At 40.9% G+C, this 17,889-nt stretch overlaps 1 protein-coding gene across 1 annotated transcript; it reads left to right on the plus strand.

The window, feature by feature from the left end:
* Positions 1–12,684: 12,684 nt before the first annotated feature.
* On the plus strand, positions 12,685–17,371 carry IL1B (interleukin 1 beta). The gene is made up of 6 exons (XM_041754228.1): positions 12,685–12,731; positions 13,271–13,322; positions 14,441–14,636; positions 14,743–14,904; positions 16,146–16,276; positions 17,020–17,371. Exons 1-6 carry the CDS (start codon positions 12,685–12,687, stop codon positions 17,227–17,229), a joined length of 798 nt encoding a protein of 265 aa, XP_041610162.1. The 3' UTR covers positions 17,230–17,371.
* Positions 17,372–17,889: the final 518 nt, after the last annotated feature.

Raw genomic sequence — 17,889 nt, forward strand, 5'->3', positions numbered from 1 at the left:
TCCCTTACCTGAAGAGACATATCCATAAATATGCTGCTGAAGCCTGCATCTAAGGCATCTACTGCCTTTTCCTTTTATAAATTTTATGGCTTTGGATCCTTCACGTAGGTCTTTAATCCATGTTGAGTTTATTCTTGTGTATAGTATAATACAACAGTTCTGTTTCATTCTTTTGCATGCAGCTATCCAGTTTTATAAAAAATGTAATATATTATATATGTGTATATATGTTATATATGTACATATATAATGGAATATTACTCAGCCAAAAAAAAAAAAAGAATGAGATCTTGCCATTTGCAATAACATGGATGAACCTAAAGAGTATTATGCTAAGTGAAGTCAGAGAAAGACAAATACTATACAATGTCACTTATAGGTCTGTATGTAAAATCTAAAAAACAAAACAAAGCAAATAAACAAAAGAGAAACAGACTTGTAAATACAGAGACTAACTGGTTGCCAGAAGGGAGAGGCTTGATGGAGCGGATGAAATAGATGAGGGGGATTAAGAGGTCCAGTTATAAAATAAATAAGTCACAAGGATGGAAAGTACAGCATAAGGAACATAGTTAATAATATTATAAAGCATTGTAAGCTTATAGATGGTAACTACACTTATCATGGTGAGCATCAATAATGTATAGAATTGTCAAATCACTATGTAGTATACCTGAAACTAATAGAACATTGTATGATCCAACATTTATAAAGAACTTATTAAACTCAACAGCAAGGAAACAAACAATCCAATTATAAAATGGGCAAAAGACATGAACAGAAATTTCACAGAGGAAGACATAGCCTATAAAAATTTAACATTTTTTTTAAATGGTTGGAATTGGAGACAGAATGAAAGCTGTGGGGGGGGGGGTTGTCAAAGGAGACCTTGATGAGAAAAAGACAGACCAACTTGCAAGGGGTTTATCTTGAGATAAGACCGCCAAGTCAAGGATGAGACAGAAGGCCTACGTGCTGCACGTGATGAGCAACAGAAAGAGGGCTGAGGGATGAAGAAAGTGCCAGCAGGGCTGGGCTATGTGAGCCTTGGAAGTGCCTCAGAGAAGGAGACACCACCTAAACTAGCCAATGACATCACAGTGGGGCATACTGAGGTCATGGATCCACCCCAAACCCAAGGACATAGGGGGAGCCTTTCCCCTAAAGAGGGGTATCTAGAGTCCATCACAAACACAGCTATGAACTCTGTGCTCCCCAGTCCATAAGCATTATGCAACTACAGACATGGACAGGCCTCAAATGAAGGCAAACAATATTAGCCACCTGGACTAGCTGAGGGTGAGCCACTCGGGCACTCAGAGCCCTCCTGTGATTCCCCAATGCACAACACTGAGTCACTCCTCCTCGTATCATGTCTTGAGGCAGGGGCCCCCATACTCATTTCTTTATGCCTCCCTTTGCACAGTACAAACCTTCCTGATGCCCTGCTGAAGTAGACTTCTGGGGAGAGGGAAGATGAAGTTGGGCTCCTAAAGGGAAGGCCAGTGTTGAAGATTCTGTACAGACAAAATTTCCCTTCTCTTCTAGGTTTGTTCACTGGTCTAATAGTTAAATTGACATAAGACAGATTAACAGGAGAAAAGCAAACTTAATTTCATTTGTATAGGAGCCCCATAAAAATATAAGACAGTCAGGCAATGGAGGGTTTATGTATGCCATTCTGAGCTAGTGAAAGGGAGAGGGGCCTGGGGCTTCAGAGGGCAATTCACAGGCAGATAAGAAGAGCGGATGTAATCAGATGTTTGCCCTGCCATGCAGAAAAGTCTTTCAGATAAAATTTCCCTCTGGTAACAGCCCTCTCTCTGTTACAGGCCACTTATCTAAATTATTTTAGGTAGTTACAAGAGAGGTAACAAGCTGAGTTTTGAGCCTAATTGCCTTCAGCCCAAAATAATCCACATGCCAAGTTAGTTCATTCTGAATGACACATTCTACTCCTTTTAATTCATCCACCACACACAACATGCCTGGGTTTCAGTAGGGGTCAAATTTGCCTTATATCCAACTATGAGGACAGAAACAGGTATGTATCTCCCTGGATGTGTCCCCAGTGATGAGCTTCTGAGAGTCCCTAAGACACTGTCTCAGAATCCCCCCTCTGACTTTCACTTCAGGCTACCACATTCAGACTGCTGCTTGTGACATTCATTCATTCATTCATTCATTCATTCATTCATGTCAATCAAACTGCACCTGCACCGAGTATCAGCTATCTGCTGGACACTGCTCTAGTGTCTGGGGATACTGCAGTGAGCAAAGGCACCCAGGCCCCTATTCTCAGGGACCGTTCATGAGGTGGTTGCTTTGCTGGGCACACAATGCCTCCTAACTGCTTCTGTCACATCAGCCCTGGAGAGGGAATGTCACCCTCCCTTAAATCTCTGAGACCAACTTCCTGCCTTCAATGAGGCTAGAGGCTTGAAGAGGAAAGAAGGGAAATAATACTGCCATGGGCAGTGTGGCTACCCCCAGACCATGTCCAGGGCCTCCTTCCCTGCCTCATTCCTGATGTTTCTCACTCCCAGTTTCCCCACTTCTATACCCCAACCCCCACCAAGGTGAGTTCCAGGAAGGTCCAAGGCCCAGGATCCTGGCCCTAGCTGCCATGAGGCCTAGCAGAGAAAGATTAACCACTCACCCACCAGGGCCCTCCTCCTGTCCCAGCATCCCCTGTCCCCTGTCCCCTGTCCCCAGGATGTCTGACAGTGAATATCCATTTCTTTCAAGGTTTCAAGCCAGACAGCAACAATGACCACATGAAGACACTAGTTCACAGCCCAGTTTGCCAAGGCCAGCCTAGTTCTTTCCTACAGTCCTTTGTCCAGAGTGAGGAGGCACTCTGCCCCATGCCTTTCCTGGCACTCTCAGGTCCTCCCTCTGCTCTGCAGTAAACAATCCTTCCAACATGAACCCACAAATTCCCAAACAGCATATCAGTGTGCAGCCTAGAGCATCCTCAGTTCACAGAGAGCCAAATCATATGTTTCTCTCCTTCCTCTCTCCTGGCCACGTCCCTGAGCACATGTAGAGGAAAGGGTAGACCACCCCTCTGTGGCAGTTTATACACTTCATAACACTTGCCATATTCTGCCTTAAATTGTAGGCATTTGCAAAAACTCCTTAAGGATGAGTACCATGTCTTGTATAGTTTTGTTCTCCTTTCTCTGTGCACACACACACACGCACACACACACAAATACACCTTACATTTTGAAATGATGGAGGTCATTTCAAAAGCTTCTTATCCTGATGTATTATCACCTCTGATTTTATCTTTCTAGAACTCCCAAATTCTCAGAGGACTTTGGAAAAGTCCTCAAGTAATACTTCAAAACTGCCTTTTGGGGGAAAATGGGAGTGTCTCTTCAAAAATTTACCTCCCGAGGCAATTCTGGTGAAACACAGAGCAGGAGAACACTATCACAGCTCTTATCACCTCCCTATCCCAGAAAACTTAATAAAAAGCTGAGGATTCCCCCAGAAGAGCAGATGGACACTGACTCTGACTAAAGCCAGCAAGGTGTTCATTGTGCCTTTGTGGCAGGAACTACACTTCTCCAAGAGAACAGCACCCTTGGTCAGGCCCAGAAATCTCTACGAGTCTTTGGGGCCTACCTGCCACCTCTATTATCAATAAGGCTGCTTACTGAGGAATTCATTCAGAGCTGAACATTGCACTTCTGGTGAGTCTCTGTTTTTGATCTAAGATACTCTTTTCGAAGGAAATAGAGGAAAGTTGCTTAAGATGGAAGCCATGAGAGTGGCAGCATGATCATTCCTGACTTACCTTCATTTGGTCAGCCAACACTCATGGAACACTATCATGTGCCAGGCATAGAGATAAGAGCTATAATCCCATTCTTGCAACAGGTATGTTACTAGTAAGGGAGATGAGCAAATAAAACATAATGAGGGAGGTTTGTAAAGGGTATTAGAGGCACACAGCACAGAGGAATGGCACCTATTCTAGCTTGAGAAGGAGCATATCATGGAGGAGGTAAAGTATGAAATGAGTTTTGAAGGATTAGGCAATGGACAAACAAAGAGGAGAAGAAGGGTCCAGGTAAAAAGAACAGGTTTTGCAAAAGCACAGAGGCTAGAAAGAATATTATTGCATTCAAGGGAGTACAAATAGTTTGGGAGAGCTCAAGAGTGCAGTAGGAGAGGAGAGCAGAGGATTTCATGGTGGACTTTGCTTGCCATGCTCAGGAGCTTGGACTCATCCATGAAGAAGATAGGGAATCAATGATAAGATGTGAGCACAGGCTTCATGTCACCAGATTTGCTTTGTAGAAACATCGCTGTAGCTGATGTATAGGGAATGGATGGGTGGGGTTTCCATGTCAGCAAGCAAACCAATTAGGAGATGATCTAAATGACCTAGGTAAGGAGGAAGAATGGCTTGAATTATAATGATGAAGATGGAGAGAAATGTACAAATCCCAGGCAGTCAGGAAGTGCTCTAAAAAGACCTATTCGAAGAACTGATGGTGGTTAACGAATGAATGGATGGGTGAGTACTTGGGTGGCAGTGACTGGGATACTTTCTGGTGACATGGCTTATCCAGTGACTGGGGCAGTGGAGTACAGAGAGTGAAGGGCTTCTCCTTTTTTTAAATACTTTTGTATTATTTGAAACTCTCAAAATGAGCAGGTATATTAACAAAAAGCCTAAGAAGGATATTTTTTAAATCACTACCAGTTCTAACATACAACTTTCTGCTTGCACATATCATTAGTTAACTTTCATAGATTATTTCTGGAACTATCATATCAAACATCCTCCCTTGTGAAAACCTACTTTGAAAAATGGGTCATGTGTGGCAGCTTCATAGATTCATTACTACATATTGGAAGAGTTTCCAACCCTCTATTACCAAGGAGAAAAAGGAATCCCAAGTCAGAGGTTGCTGAATTCTGGAATATCTATCCATTGTATTGAATTATGGGCAGAATTTTTATAATATCTTTATACAGTCAGACTTCCTTATTCCACATTTCTCAGTAATTAGGTGAGACCAACCACTTAGAGTCTGGGTCATAGTCTTGACCATTGCACCCAACAAATCCTGAGTGGCTTTGCTAAGACCTTTCTATTCCCAGAAGATAGAAAACTCAGTTCCAGCCAACAAGGAGGAAGTAATTGAAGAAGTGAAATTAATTTAAGTCCTGGAAGGAAATGGCCAAATCACATTTAATTATGTAATAATCAGCAAGTAGAATACACACACCACAGACAGTTTAGGAGAGAAGTATTTCATCACAGATTTTAGGAGCAAAGTATTTTTAAGCATTACTTTTTTTAAAGCATATGATTCCAGGGGCAGTAACTCCAAAGAGATTTTTTTGACAGTGCTATAACAAAATCTTAAATAAAAAGGAAAGGATAAAGGAAATCAAACAAGAGAGCTACAGGTGAGAACATGGAAAAGAATAAGGAAGAAACTCAGAAAACAGAAGACAGAGAACTAAACACCCAATCTGGAAAGTCCCAATGCTACCCTGAGAGAAGGAGAAAGAAGAAAATTCACACAACATGTCACAGCCAGGTGGGAAAAGGAGGAAGGATAAGGGAACAGAGTTTACCCTAATCCTAAGAGGACAGTGTGGAAACATTTATGGGCAGAGATGCAGAGATACGTCAATCTGCCAAGCTAATGTCATTTAAAATATAATTTTTTTAAGATATTTATTTTTTTATTCATGAGAGACACACAGAGAGAGGCAGAGACACAGGCAGAGGGAGAAGCAGGCTCCTTGCAGGGAGCCCAATGTGGGACTCGATCCCAGACTCCAGGATCACACCCTGAGCCAAAGGCAGATGCTCAACCACTGAGCCACCCAGGCATCCCCCTTTAGAATATAATTGAATCATTGAGAAAGAGGTCTGCAGATGAGCACTGTGGCCAGCATAAAACAGGAGCAAAAAAATGCTTGTAACAACCAAAAGTGATTAAAAAAAAAAAAAAAGGATCTGGCTTAGATTCAACTAAACCATGTTTGAGTCATGGTTTCAGTATTTACTAGTTGTTTGGTCTTAAGATATCTGTCAGTCTTGGTTTTCACATAGGTGAAATGGGTCAATACTATCTACCCTAAAGTTTATTGCAAAAATTAAATAAGACAATAAAAAAAAGTGCCTGGTACTCAATAAAGGACAGGGTTTTTTTTTTTTTAGTATTGTTTCTAAATTTATATCCAAGAAATATGGTCTAACACAATGATATAACACAGGGGCCTGTATCCTATGACCTGAAGACCAAATCCAGTTAAGCCCACTGATTTATGTATTATCTATCTACACTTTCTCACAATAATGGCAGGATTGAGTAGTTGCAACAGACACACTATGACCCACAAAAGCCTAAAATATTTACTATCTGGTCCCTAGAGATAATGTTTCCAGAATCCTAGTATAAGTATCATGAGAGCCCTGTGTTTGTGGTTATCTTATACCCATTATGTGTAAGAAAAGATATAGAGTAGAAATGTCCTGGCATCCACCTCACATACCAAAGGGCTTTTACTGTTGAATCCAAAGGAAGGACAAGTTTTCATTGGCCTTTCAGAGATGGAATAATGACTTAGCCAATAGAGAGAAGTCTCTGCAGACCACATATCTCACTAGGCTCAGCAGATTGATCATATGTTTGAGTCTTCCTTGTTCTAGACCAGGGAGGAGAATAGAGCAACCTTGGAACCTGCCTGTCTGCTCTGAGTAACTGGATCCAGGAGAGGGGCAGACTCCATAGAGAGGATGCTATAAGAGGAAGAGAAGAGGTCTCAAAACTAAAATTAGACTCTCCAATCTGAAATAACCCCTCAAACAGAAAGAATAGGAGAGAGGTATCCATGGAGACAACCATGGCTACACAGGACATTGTAAATACTTTAAGATACCAGAAAGACCCATAGAAATGGTGGAAAGACATGACAGACTTAAGAATAGTATTAGGGAGTCAATGCCAGGATGAGATGAGACTTGGAGAAAATGGTGGGGATAGTCATGGCTTAGTGCTTTTCTGCAAACAGTCAACAAAAATGAAATGGCCTATGAGAGAGACTTGATATTACTATAATTACACGTGATAATATAAGAACTAACCCACGATTATTTTGTCTTCTTATTCAAAATGATCGAAGACCATTTGGGTGAGGCCAATCTTGCTAAAAGAGGCTAGAAGCTTAAGATCAGACATAAGACAGTACCAAGGCACTTGCTGTTCTGAATAAATGCCAGTCTCTTGTCTTGAAGAAATGATCTGCCAGTGTAGAGGGTAACTTGCAGATGAGAAGGGCTTGAGTGACTCAAAAGCTGAAGAATCCCCCCCAAAACTTTCGACTCCATCCTGGCATTGCCAACTCGTCGCTTCTGCTTGTTCCATTTCCTTGAGTTTGCATTGCAAAACTAAATCACTACATCATCACTCTTCCAGGCCCTCCCCCAGTACAACTGTTTCTGTAGTGAGACATTTTCTGTTGATTAGGGACTAGAAGGAAGTGCTGTGGCCTGAGTAGTCTCCTTGAAGAGACAGGACTTGATACATGCATTTTGCAACATGCTTGCCTGACACAATAAGAAGTTTCACTTCCTGAGATGGACAGGATGCTGCCAGGTTTGGGGTCCAGGCTGGGATGAGACATGGCCGAACCATAGAAATTACTACGTCACGGGGCATTGCCTCATGGCTCCAAAATTTCCCTTGAGCAAAATGGATAGGAACTTATGCACCCTAGATGCTAAAAGATGGAGAAGTAGACTCAAGATTCCTGACCTCAATCTCAAATCCTTAGAAACAGATTAGATTAACTCAGAAATGATACCTCAGTCTTTTGCATACTGCCCTTTCTGTCACTGGCTTTCATCCTCCTTCACTCAACTTCTAACCACATCAACAGACTAAAGGCATCCTGTGTTCTCTGTCAGGAGAGCCCAGACTGCTGTCAGATCTCCATGTCTTGCTGACTCCAGCATAAAGACTCTGAGCAAGGTGATAGTTTCTTCAGTGAAGTTTGGAGACCACTGCTTAATTTACAAAGTGAAGTCTATGGAGGCAAAACAGAAAAGTCCCTCACACTCCTTAGACAGGACCTCTAAAGTGTCTGTAGAGCCAGACACCCAATTTTATGAGGGCTCAGAGTTGAGACCTGGCTGTTGATTACCAAACTCACAAGAAATTGATGCATTGGATGGGATGCAGCTTCAGATTCCCTGTGGAAAAAAAAAAAAAAAAAAGATTCCCTGTGGAACATATAACTTACCAAATATGGCATTCTTATGTCTACTTTCCTGATATCAAGATACTAGGAGCCAAATTAAGAATCAGAAGGCTGCTTGGTGAGCCAGTGTGCTGGGCAATCCTTGCCCCATGGTAGAGTCTATTTCTCTTCTACCTGGAAAATCAGGGACTCTGTCCCATGGACGACACAGAACAAGCACAGTACCTGACACATAGTAGGCATATGATCATTTAAGGGAAAATCTGTCAAATTCCTGCTTACCCACATAGGCAAGAAACTTTTGCTGCCTCAGTTTGCATGCCAGCTACTACACCAGACCCAGGTCTGAGAGTTCACAGCTTCCTAAGGGAACCAGATAAGTCAGCAAGGTTTTAATTCAATGCAATAAGTGCTGTATTATAGATGTGCCAAAAGGGGTGATGAAGGCCCCATTCCTAGGCTCCATACACAGTTCATGATCTGGTCATTCAATTATTCTACAAATGTGAAGGCTACCCTGGGGCAGTTCCCTGGGTGGGCACTCTGCTGGTCTCTGAGTTCAATAAAAGCTGGTGTATTTTAATACACTAACAATGAAATATCTAAAAGAGAAATAAAGAAAAGAATCCCATTTATGTGGGAACAATAAACAATAAATAAATAGGAATAAAATAAATAAAACAATAAAATAAATAGGAATAATTTAACCAAGAAGGTGAAAGATCTCTACACTGAAAACTATGTGATATTAATGAAAGAAATTAAAGAAAATATAAATAAATGGAAAGATGTACCAAGTTCATGGATTAGAATAATTAATACTATTAAAATGTCCATACTATTTAAATCCATCTATTAAAAAATCCATCTATAGATTCAATTATTATTATTTATTATTACAATTATTTTATTTTTATTATTAAACTATTAAAATTCCAGTGGCATATTTTACAGAAATAGAAAAAAACAATCCTGGGGTACCTGGGAGGCTGTCATTGAGTATCCAACCCTTGATTTCGGCTCAGGTCATGATCTCAGGGGCTGTGAGATTGAGCCCCACATCAGGCTCTATGCTGGGTGTGGAGCCTGCTTGAGATTCTCTCTCTCCCTCTGCCCCTCCCCTACCTTCTCATGCTTTTTTTTTTTTTTCTTAGAAAGACAGAGGAAGGAAGGAAGGAAGGAAGGAAGGAAGGAAGGAAGGAAGGAAGGAAGGAAGGAAGGAAGGATCCTAAAATTTGTATGGTACCAAGGACCTGAATAGCCAAAGTAATCTTGAGAAAGAAGAAAAAAGGTGGAGGCATCACGCTTCCTAATTTCAAACTAAACTACAAAGCCATAATGATCAAAACAGTATGGTAATGGCATAAAAACAGACATGTAGACCAAAGGAACAGAACTGAGAGTCCAGAAATAAGTCCATGCATATATGGCCAGCTAATATTTAATAAGGGAGTCAAGAATACTCAATAGAGAAAAGATAGTCTTTCTAATATATGATGTTGGGAAAACTGGATATTCACATGCAAAAGGATGAAATTGGAGACCCCTATCTTGTACCACTTACAAAAATTAGTTCAAACTATATTAAAGACTTAAAAGTAACACCTGAAACTGTAAAGCTTCTGCAAGAAAATATAGGGGAAAAGCTCCTTGACACTAGTCTTGCTGATGGTTTTTTTAATATGACACCAAAAGCACAAGCAAAAAAAGCAAAAATAAACAATGGGGCTATGTTACACTGAGCAGCTTCTGCACAGAAAAAAAAAATCAACAAAACCAAAAGGTAACTTCAGAGTAGAAGTTATTTGCAAATCATATTATAGGTAAGGGGTTAATATCAAAAATATATAAAGAGCTCCTATCACTCAATAGCAAAAATAAATAAATAATCCAATTTTAAAATGGGCAGAGGACCTCAAAAGACATTTTTCCAAAGAAGACATTAAAATGACCAAAGCTACATGAAAAGATGCCTAACATCACTAATCATCAAGGAAATTTAATTGAAAGCATGAGAAATAATTGCCTCACACCTTTAGAATGGCTATCATCAAAAAGATAGGCAATAACAAGTTTTGCTGAGGCTACAGAGAAAGAGGGACTTCTGGGGGGCGGTCCCCAGGTGGCTCAGCAGTTTAGCGCCTGCCTTCAGCCCAGGGCATGATCCTGGAGTCCCGGGATCAAGTCCCACATCAGGCTCCCTGCATGGAGCCTGCTTCTCCCTCTGCCTGTGTCTCTGCCTCTCTCTCCCTCTCTCTGTGTATCTCATGAATAAATAAATATCTTTAAAAAAAAAAAGAAAAGAAAAAGGGACCTTAGAACATTGTTGGTGGGAATGTAAATTGATGCAGCCTTTATGGGAAATAAACAATATAGAGGTTACTCCAAAAATTAAAGCTAGAACTACCATATGATACAGAATTCCCCCTTCTAAGCACATATCCAAAGGAAATGAAATCACTGTCTCAGGCATCTGCACTCTCACATTCATTGCAGCTTTATTCACAACAGCCAAGACACAGAAATAACCTCAATGTCAATCAACAGCTGAATGGGTTAAAAATATGATATATAAAGGAATATTTGTCACAAAAAAAAAAAAAAGAAGAAGGAAATCCTGCCACTTGTGACCATATGGATGGACCTTGGGGGCATTACACTAAGTGAAATAAGTCAGACAGAAAAGACAATTGCTTTATTATTTCACCTATATGTGGAATCTTAAAACAAGCAAACAAAAAGAAAAAAGGCAAACTCATAGTAACAGAGAAAAGAATGGGAAGAGTTTGGTCAAACTTCAAGTTATAAGATGAATAAGTTCTAGGAATCTATTATACAACATGGTGACTGTTGTTAACTATACCATATCATATACTTGAAAGTGGCTAAGGGGTAGATCTTAAATGCTCTTGCCATAAAAAGATAAATCTGTACAATTACGTGAGCTGATGGGTATGCTGATTAACCTTATTGTGATCATCTTTTTACAATGTGTATGTATAGCAAACCATTGTGTTGTACACCTTAAACAATCTTTTTAAATTATATCTCAATAGACCTGGAGAAAAACAGTCTAATAACTCTTGGAAATATTAAGAGATATAGTCACAGCTGGATATTCTTTAAAAAACAATATTCTATTTTTCAAAGTTAGGAGAAAAATGATTTTAGGCAGAAAACATCTTGTCTGGAATTTAAAAAGTGACTGTGATCCTGAAACCTTGACTTATTCACAATCTTTTCAAATACATTCTCAATCCAGGCTTATTCACTGTTCATCAAGTATTGATACAGATTGCATGTGTGACTGGCTAGGGTCCCAGCACCTGGTCTGAAAGAGTTGAATGAGCTTATCTGCAAGGTTCCCCCCATCCCATTAGGAGCCTGAACCCCTGCACAACTATATTTTTTCTGTCCCATCCTAGGAGGTCCACTATCTTTTCAGGGGCTCCTGTAATTGACCTCAAGCTCCCAAAGTAGAGAACAGCACCCTCAGTTCAGACTGGAATGGTTACCATCACTTCTTTATACCCCTTAATCCATCTCCAGGTTCTCTGAGAAGGCTCCTAAATGTAAGTGCAATGCATGAGTGAGGGAGCCTGTTTGTATAGGTGTCTGTGTGTCTTCCACTTTGTCCCAGAGACCCTAAATTAAAATATTATTCAAACCTAGGAAAATCCTGTCTTTTAATATTAACATCATTTGTGTAACAGTTGTCAAAAAAACAATAAAGATTTGCATAATGACACATTTGAGAAAATGTGTCATCATTTGCTACCACTTGCCTTTCATGTGCTAGACAATCATTTCAGTTTAATCTACCCTAGAAGTTTCCACTGGTCCTCGTCTTTTTTTTTTTAAACTTGGTTGTGAAATTGTTAACCGACCAGGAAATTTCTCAGCTATCTACTTCTGCTTTTAAAGAGTATAAAAGTTAGGTAGAAATTGGCAAACAGCATAGCTCTTCGAGGTACAGTGGTCCACTCCAGGATTCTGTTCTCTCCAGCCAGTCTTCACTATTCAGGTACAACTTGAACTAACTCTTCTTTATGACCGGGTTCCAGTCAAGTCTCTCTGTCTCTGTCTGTCTCTTTCTCCCTCTCTCCCTTCCTCTCTGCCTGATATTATGGCTATGATTTGTGAAAATTTCTGGGAACTAGTATTGCTTATGTAGCAGCTTGACAACTGAGAGATCAGTGTCAAAGCCTCTGCTCCAGATCTAACAAATACACTCTTGGTTTGGGTTTGGTTTAGCAAATGTTTCCTCTGGACCCAAAGGAAGGTTCTTTCATGCATTCACCCATTCATTTAAAGATTGTTTCTTTACATGCCTGCCATGTACCAGGTGCTAAGGGAAACTCACATATGAAGGCAGCCCTGGGGGAGACTGGCCTGGCAGGAATCATTTATTTTCTCCTCTTTACGCAGGTTTCTAAAGCAGCCATGGCAGCAGTACCCGAACTCACCAGTGAAATGATGGCTTACTCCAGGTCAGTGAGGTGATTGAGATTAGCCATATGAGTAGAGCTCCTCTTTCAAGAGTGGGGTGTTATCTGTGCTTGGAGACCAGATCTGTCCTCCAAACTTCCTCTTCCAGTGGCAAGCAGGGCTCTAGGTTAACATGGTTTAAAGACTGATTTCCCACTGCAAGTCTAGCCTTTCTTTGGACCCATAGGCCATCCACATGTTGTTGCTGCAAGGGTTCCCTGCAAATGGCAAATAGGAAAAAGAGATTCCAAGTGAACAATACAGGCAACCTTTTGGCAAAGTTTGGCTTGAGAGAGAAGAAAAGCTCAGATGTTAAGTGGATAGAGGATAGGTCTCAGGATCCAACAGGTAGTATCTAGGATATCTGCGCTGCCTCCTACGCCATTCCATGCATATCACCATAAAACTTGCCAGCAGCTTTTAGCAACTTTAAGGGACATACTATTTGTAGTTTCCTATTAACAGTGAAGACGGTTTGGGGGGAAGAAAAAAGAACTTGTCTGGGAGACATACTTGAACAATCTCTCTGGTTTTATTACAGTAACAATGAGAATGACGTATTCTTTGAAGCTGATGGCCCTGGAAACGTGAAGGTGAGACCATGGGCTTAGCTCACAACACCTGGAGGTACTCTGATATGGGAGAGGCTTCAGGAAAAGGGTTCTGGGCTACCTTGTTTCCAGGGTATTTTGTAATGAAAGGACTTTCATCTCTTGCAGTAAGACAGATGCAGATGGCACTGCATGCTGACTTGGTCACTACACCATTCCCACAATCACTTACTATGGCTTGGTGATGATGGCCATGCTTGCACAGGGTGGAGGGATGGCAGTGATGATAAGCCTTGCTGGTTTTTTGTTAGGAAAGCATCCAAGGCTCCAATGCAAATTTGATTCTCCTTTTAGGAGAAGATTCAGCCTACATAAATCACTTAAGTCCTTGGGAATTAATGTATATCTGCCCCCCTTTAAAAGTAGAATAGTTTTTTGCTCCCAGATTTCTGGACAGGAACTTCTCTCATACTCAGCTTTCCTCTGTGCTGTTAGAAGCCTCTTTAACTATCTGTTGAGTGTCCAAACCATTATCATGGTACCAGGGCAACCTCACTTAAGCCTTCACATAGTTACGCCAGTTCTATGAATAATGGGAAGTTTCTCTGAATAATGGGAAAGTGGAAACATATTTCACAAATAGTAACCACTTTTAAAGTATTTGTAGAATGCTTATAAGACAGTGTTTAGGAAAAAAGAAAGAACTTATATAGAATAATTAAAAACTTGTTGAATAAAAAAAAAAAAACTTGTTGAATGAGCATAGATGAATATAAAATGTTATGATCATCATTGCCATGAAAAATTAAATACAAAGTGTTAAAGCATTAGGGATACAAAAAGACATAGAGGTTAAGAAGGTGTAAATTTATGGTTAGGTGGAACAGTGTATAAAAAAGATAAATGAGGTAGACATGTGTGTCTTATTCTAAAAGAACACCATATAGGCCATCAGAAAACCTATAGTTCTGGTTTTGAATCTGCCTCTAACTTGCCACACACCCTCTGATAAATCACTTAACCTCTCTAGGCTTCAGAGAGAAGAGAGTTTAACATTAGAAGCTCAGTTATTTCCAAGGCCCCTTCAGCCTCTCTGATGTAAAAAACAGGAGTTCTCTGGCCTGACCACCTTAACAAACTCTTCCTTGGTCTCTCCACAGTGCTGCTGCCAAGACCTGAACCACAGTTCTCTGGTAGATGAGGGCATCCAGTTGCAAGTCTCCCACCAGCTCTGTAACAAGAGTCTGAGGCATTTCGTGTCAGTCATTGTAGCTTTGGAGAAGCTGAAGAAGCCCTGCCCACAGGTCCTCCAGGGGGATGACCTGAAGAGCATCTTTCGCTACATCTTTGAAGAAGGTATTTACTGTGTATACTTGGATGTTCTCCAACAATTTCTGCTGCCTTCTATCATCTGGCCTGATCTTCTGATTTTCTTCCTCAACATGTGTGCTCCACATTTCAGAACCTATCATCTGCAAAACAGATGCAGATAATTTTATGAGTGATGCAGCCCTGCCATCGGTGGACTGCACGTTACAGGACATAAACCACAAATACCTGGTGCTGTCTAACTCGTATGAGCTTCGGGCTCTCCACCTCAATGGGGAAAATGTGAACAAACAAGGTAATGGGGGACATCTTGACTCCTTTCTTGGCTCCCTGGCTGCTTGCTAATTCTCCAAGTTTTTAACAAAGTAGAACAATAAGGTGAATTATGGACATAACTAAAAAAAACATAAAATAATGAATATATAAACTTTTCATTTGGGTCCCAGCAATGACACCAGATTGACCAGAACACCCTTAGTGTGTTCATTTCTCAGCAAGAGATGGAATTCTGAGAAATTAGAATGCTCAAGCACATCCAGGACCATTGTCTAGCCAAGTCTTTGAATGATAGTGCAATGTCAATCCTTCCATTAGAAAGGGGTCATTTGATGGACATGACCTAACTGCCTGTGGGTCCCTTTTTCCTGATGTTGAGGTTAAAACTAGAATGGTGAAGAGATAATGTGTCCATCCTCATTCCCAACCCTGTCCCCTTAACCCTAACATCCTTTCTGCCCAATACCAGATGGTTCCTTGTAGGGAAATTTTACTGACAAGTAGGAGCTTATCTCTCTATTTTAACTAGCAAATGTCTCAAGTCTAGAGAACCCATTAGTTGTGGAAATCTGCCTGGCACCTTGCCACTGTGGCTGAAACCTGCATGCAGGAGTGCAGCCAAGGGAGTAGATGAAGGGAGCAGCCTGTTCTCTTCCAAGGCTGCTGACCTTGGAGAGAGGCATCTCAGTCAGGCCAGGACAAAACTGTTTCTTTAGAACTGGGTTGTGAGCATGACCTCAAGGCCCCCAGATGAGATGGCTGTGACTAAGGAAGATAAAATGAGTCTCTTTGGAGCCCTTTTACCCAGCTAAGCCTCCCCTCTCCCAAGTTCTTCCCACTTGTTGTTCCATGTTCCTGAAACAGAATTATCCCTGATATCTTTCAGGAATCCTGATCTACCTCTTTTCTTGCCTTTCACATTGATCAAATTGTTTTGCTCATGTGGTTGGGCACACCACTGACCAGTCATGAAATGGCTTCCTTCCTTCCGTTTTTAAAACTTAGACTCCCTAATTCTTCATTGCCATATGATGAGGCTTTAAGAAACTCCCAGACCTTCTTTGGAGAAAAGAATCAACCAACTAACCCTGCTATTGTCTATGAGAAGCCAAGTTATCCTATCTGTTAGGCCATGGGGACCTCAGTGTGGGCTCTCACAGAAGATGTTAATTGTATGAGTCCTGGGTTTGGGGTCTAGTAGCTGGGCTAACCCTGCACTGCTGTGTGTTCCTGACCACAAGGCCCCCTTCTTTTCCCTAGTGGTGTTCCACATGAGCTTTGTGCACGGAGATGAAAGTAATTACAAGATACCTGTGGTCTTGGGCATCAAACAAAAGAATCTGTACCTGTCCTGTGTGATGAAGGATGGGAAGCCCACCCTACAGCTAGAGGTGAGTGAGTACGAGTGGCTAAAGGCTTCCCAGGCTCCTCTCAAACAACCTTAGGTCTCACTTACTTCCAAGACTACCACCTTTCCCCCCAGGAAATCTGGGAGATCTACTTGATAATTCTGCATAAATGTAAACAAATTTAATATAATTGTTAAATGTATACAACTTCCACCTCCACCACAGAAAATTAAGTCATTTTTCTGATATTATGTCCTGGCATTGTTACCACCTAACAGATTATACAATGTTAGGGTTAGAAGGATTATAACATTGTTGGGGTTACTCCACTTGATAAATGACATCTTGGGAAATTAATCAATTCAAGGGAGCTATCGCTTGTCATCTCCTCCACTCCCAAAATCACCTTCCCCTCTGCCAACAACCAGCTGTCCCAGCAAAAGTTTAATGTCTAGTCATTGTGAAGTCATTCTAGCCAGTGCCATATGGAAAAATACAGCAAAAGTCACTGGAAAGCTAGCTACTCTTAGAAATTTTAATCTAATTCTCACTTTTTAATAAAATTCCCACCTATATTTTGCTCCCTATCATTTGAAACTAAGTTTCAGAAAAGAGTAAGAGCTCTTTCAATCACTACACAGAAAATTGGGGCCACAAAGATTAATCGGGAGTCTGGATCCTGGTCCTATGATTCCTGTTTCCTCTCGAGCTGAACCAGAAAATAGCCTCACCAGAGTGTCTTTGTCCCTTCCCTGATAAAAATTCTTATTTCTGTTTTGTTGCAGAAGGTAGACCCCAAAGTCTACCCAAAGAGGAAGATGGAAAAGCGATTTGTCTTCAACAAGATAGAAATCAAGAACACAGTGGAATTTGAGTCTTCTCAGTACCCTAACTGGTACATCAGCACCTCTCAAGCCGAAGGAATGCCTGTCTTCCTAGGAAATACCAAAGGTGGCCAGGATATAACTGACTTCACCATGGAATTCTCTTCCTAGAGACCTGTACCCAGAGAGTCCACAAGTGCTGGGTAACCCTTAGGGCTGATGGAAAGGGAGAAGGGTTTTAAATGTGGCCTCAGGCTGAATTTCACTATTATCTAATCAGTGCACAACTGCCTTCCCTAAATCACTGCTAAGATTTCTTGTCCACCAGCCAAGCAGAATAGCCCCCTTCCCAGGGCCAATCCCTCCGCTGAGTCAGGTCTCTTTATCTCTTCTACTCATCTGAAGCTAGCCTGGCAGAAGTCATTATACATCAGGTTCCAAGAAACCCTCCTTTGTGCCCAGGTTCTGATGAACAACCATTGAACTATTTATTTATTTATTTATTTATTGGTGGGTTAATCTATTTAGTTTAAGTCAAGAGGGGCAAGAAGCATCAGTGTCCATGAAAAAGCCCACTTGTCATAGCTCTGAAGTGAATTTAATTTCCACTGGTGTGCCATCTTTATACCAAGTCCTTTTGCCAAGGCTGAAAAAATGTATAAGCTCAGATTGTTTAAATAGGAATATTTATGAATGATTATGTATGATCACACCGCTTCCATGATTCTGAAATAAATTTCACTGAAAAAAAATTTTTTTCTGTGTGGTAATTCATCGCCTTTTCTTGAATCTCACACAGAAGAGTCAAGATAAATGGGGCCATGAGAGGTC

The sequence above is a fragment of the Vulpes lagopus genome, chromosome 5, assembly GCF_018345385.1.
Source record: "Vulpes lagopus strain Blue_001 chromosome 5, ASM1834538v1, whole genome shotgun sequence".
NCBI classification, from domain to species: domain Eukaryota; kingdom Metazoa; phylum Chordata; class Mammalia; order Carnivora; family Canidae; genus Vulpes; species Vulpes lagopus.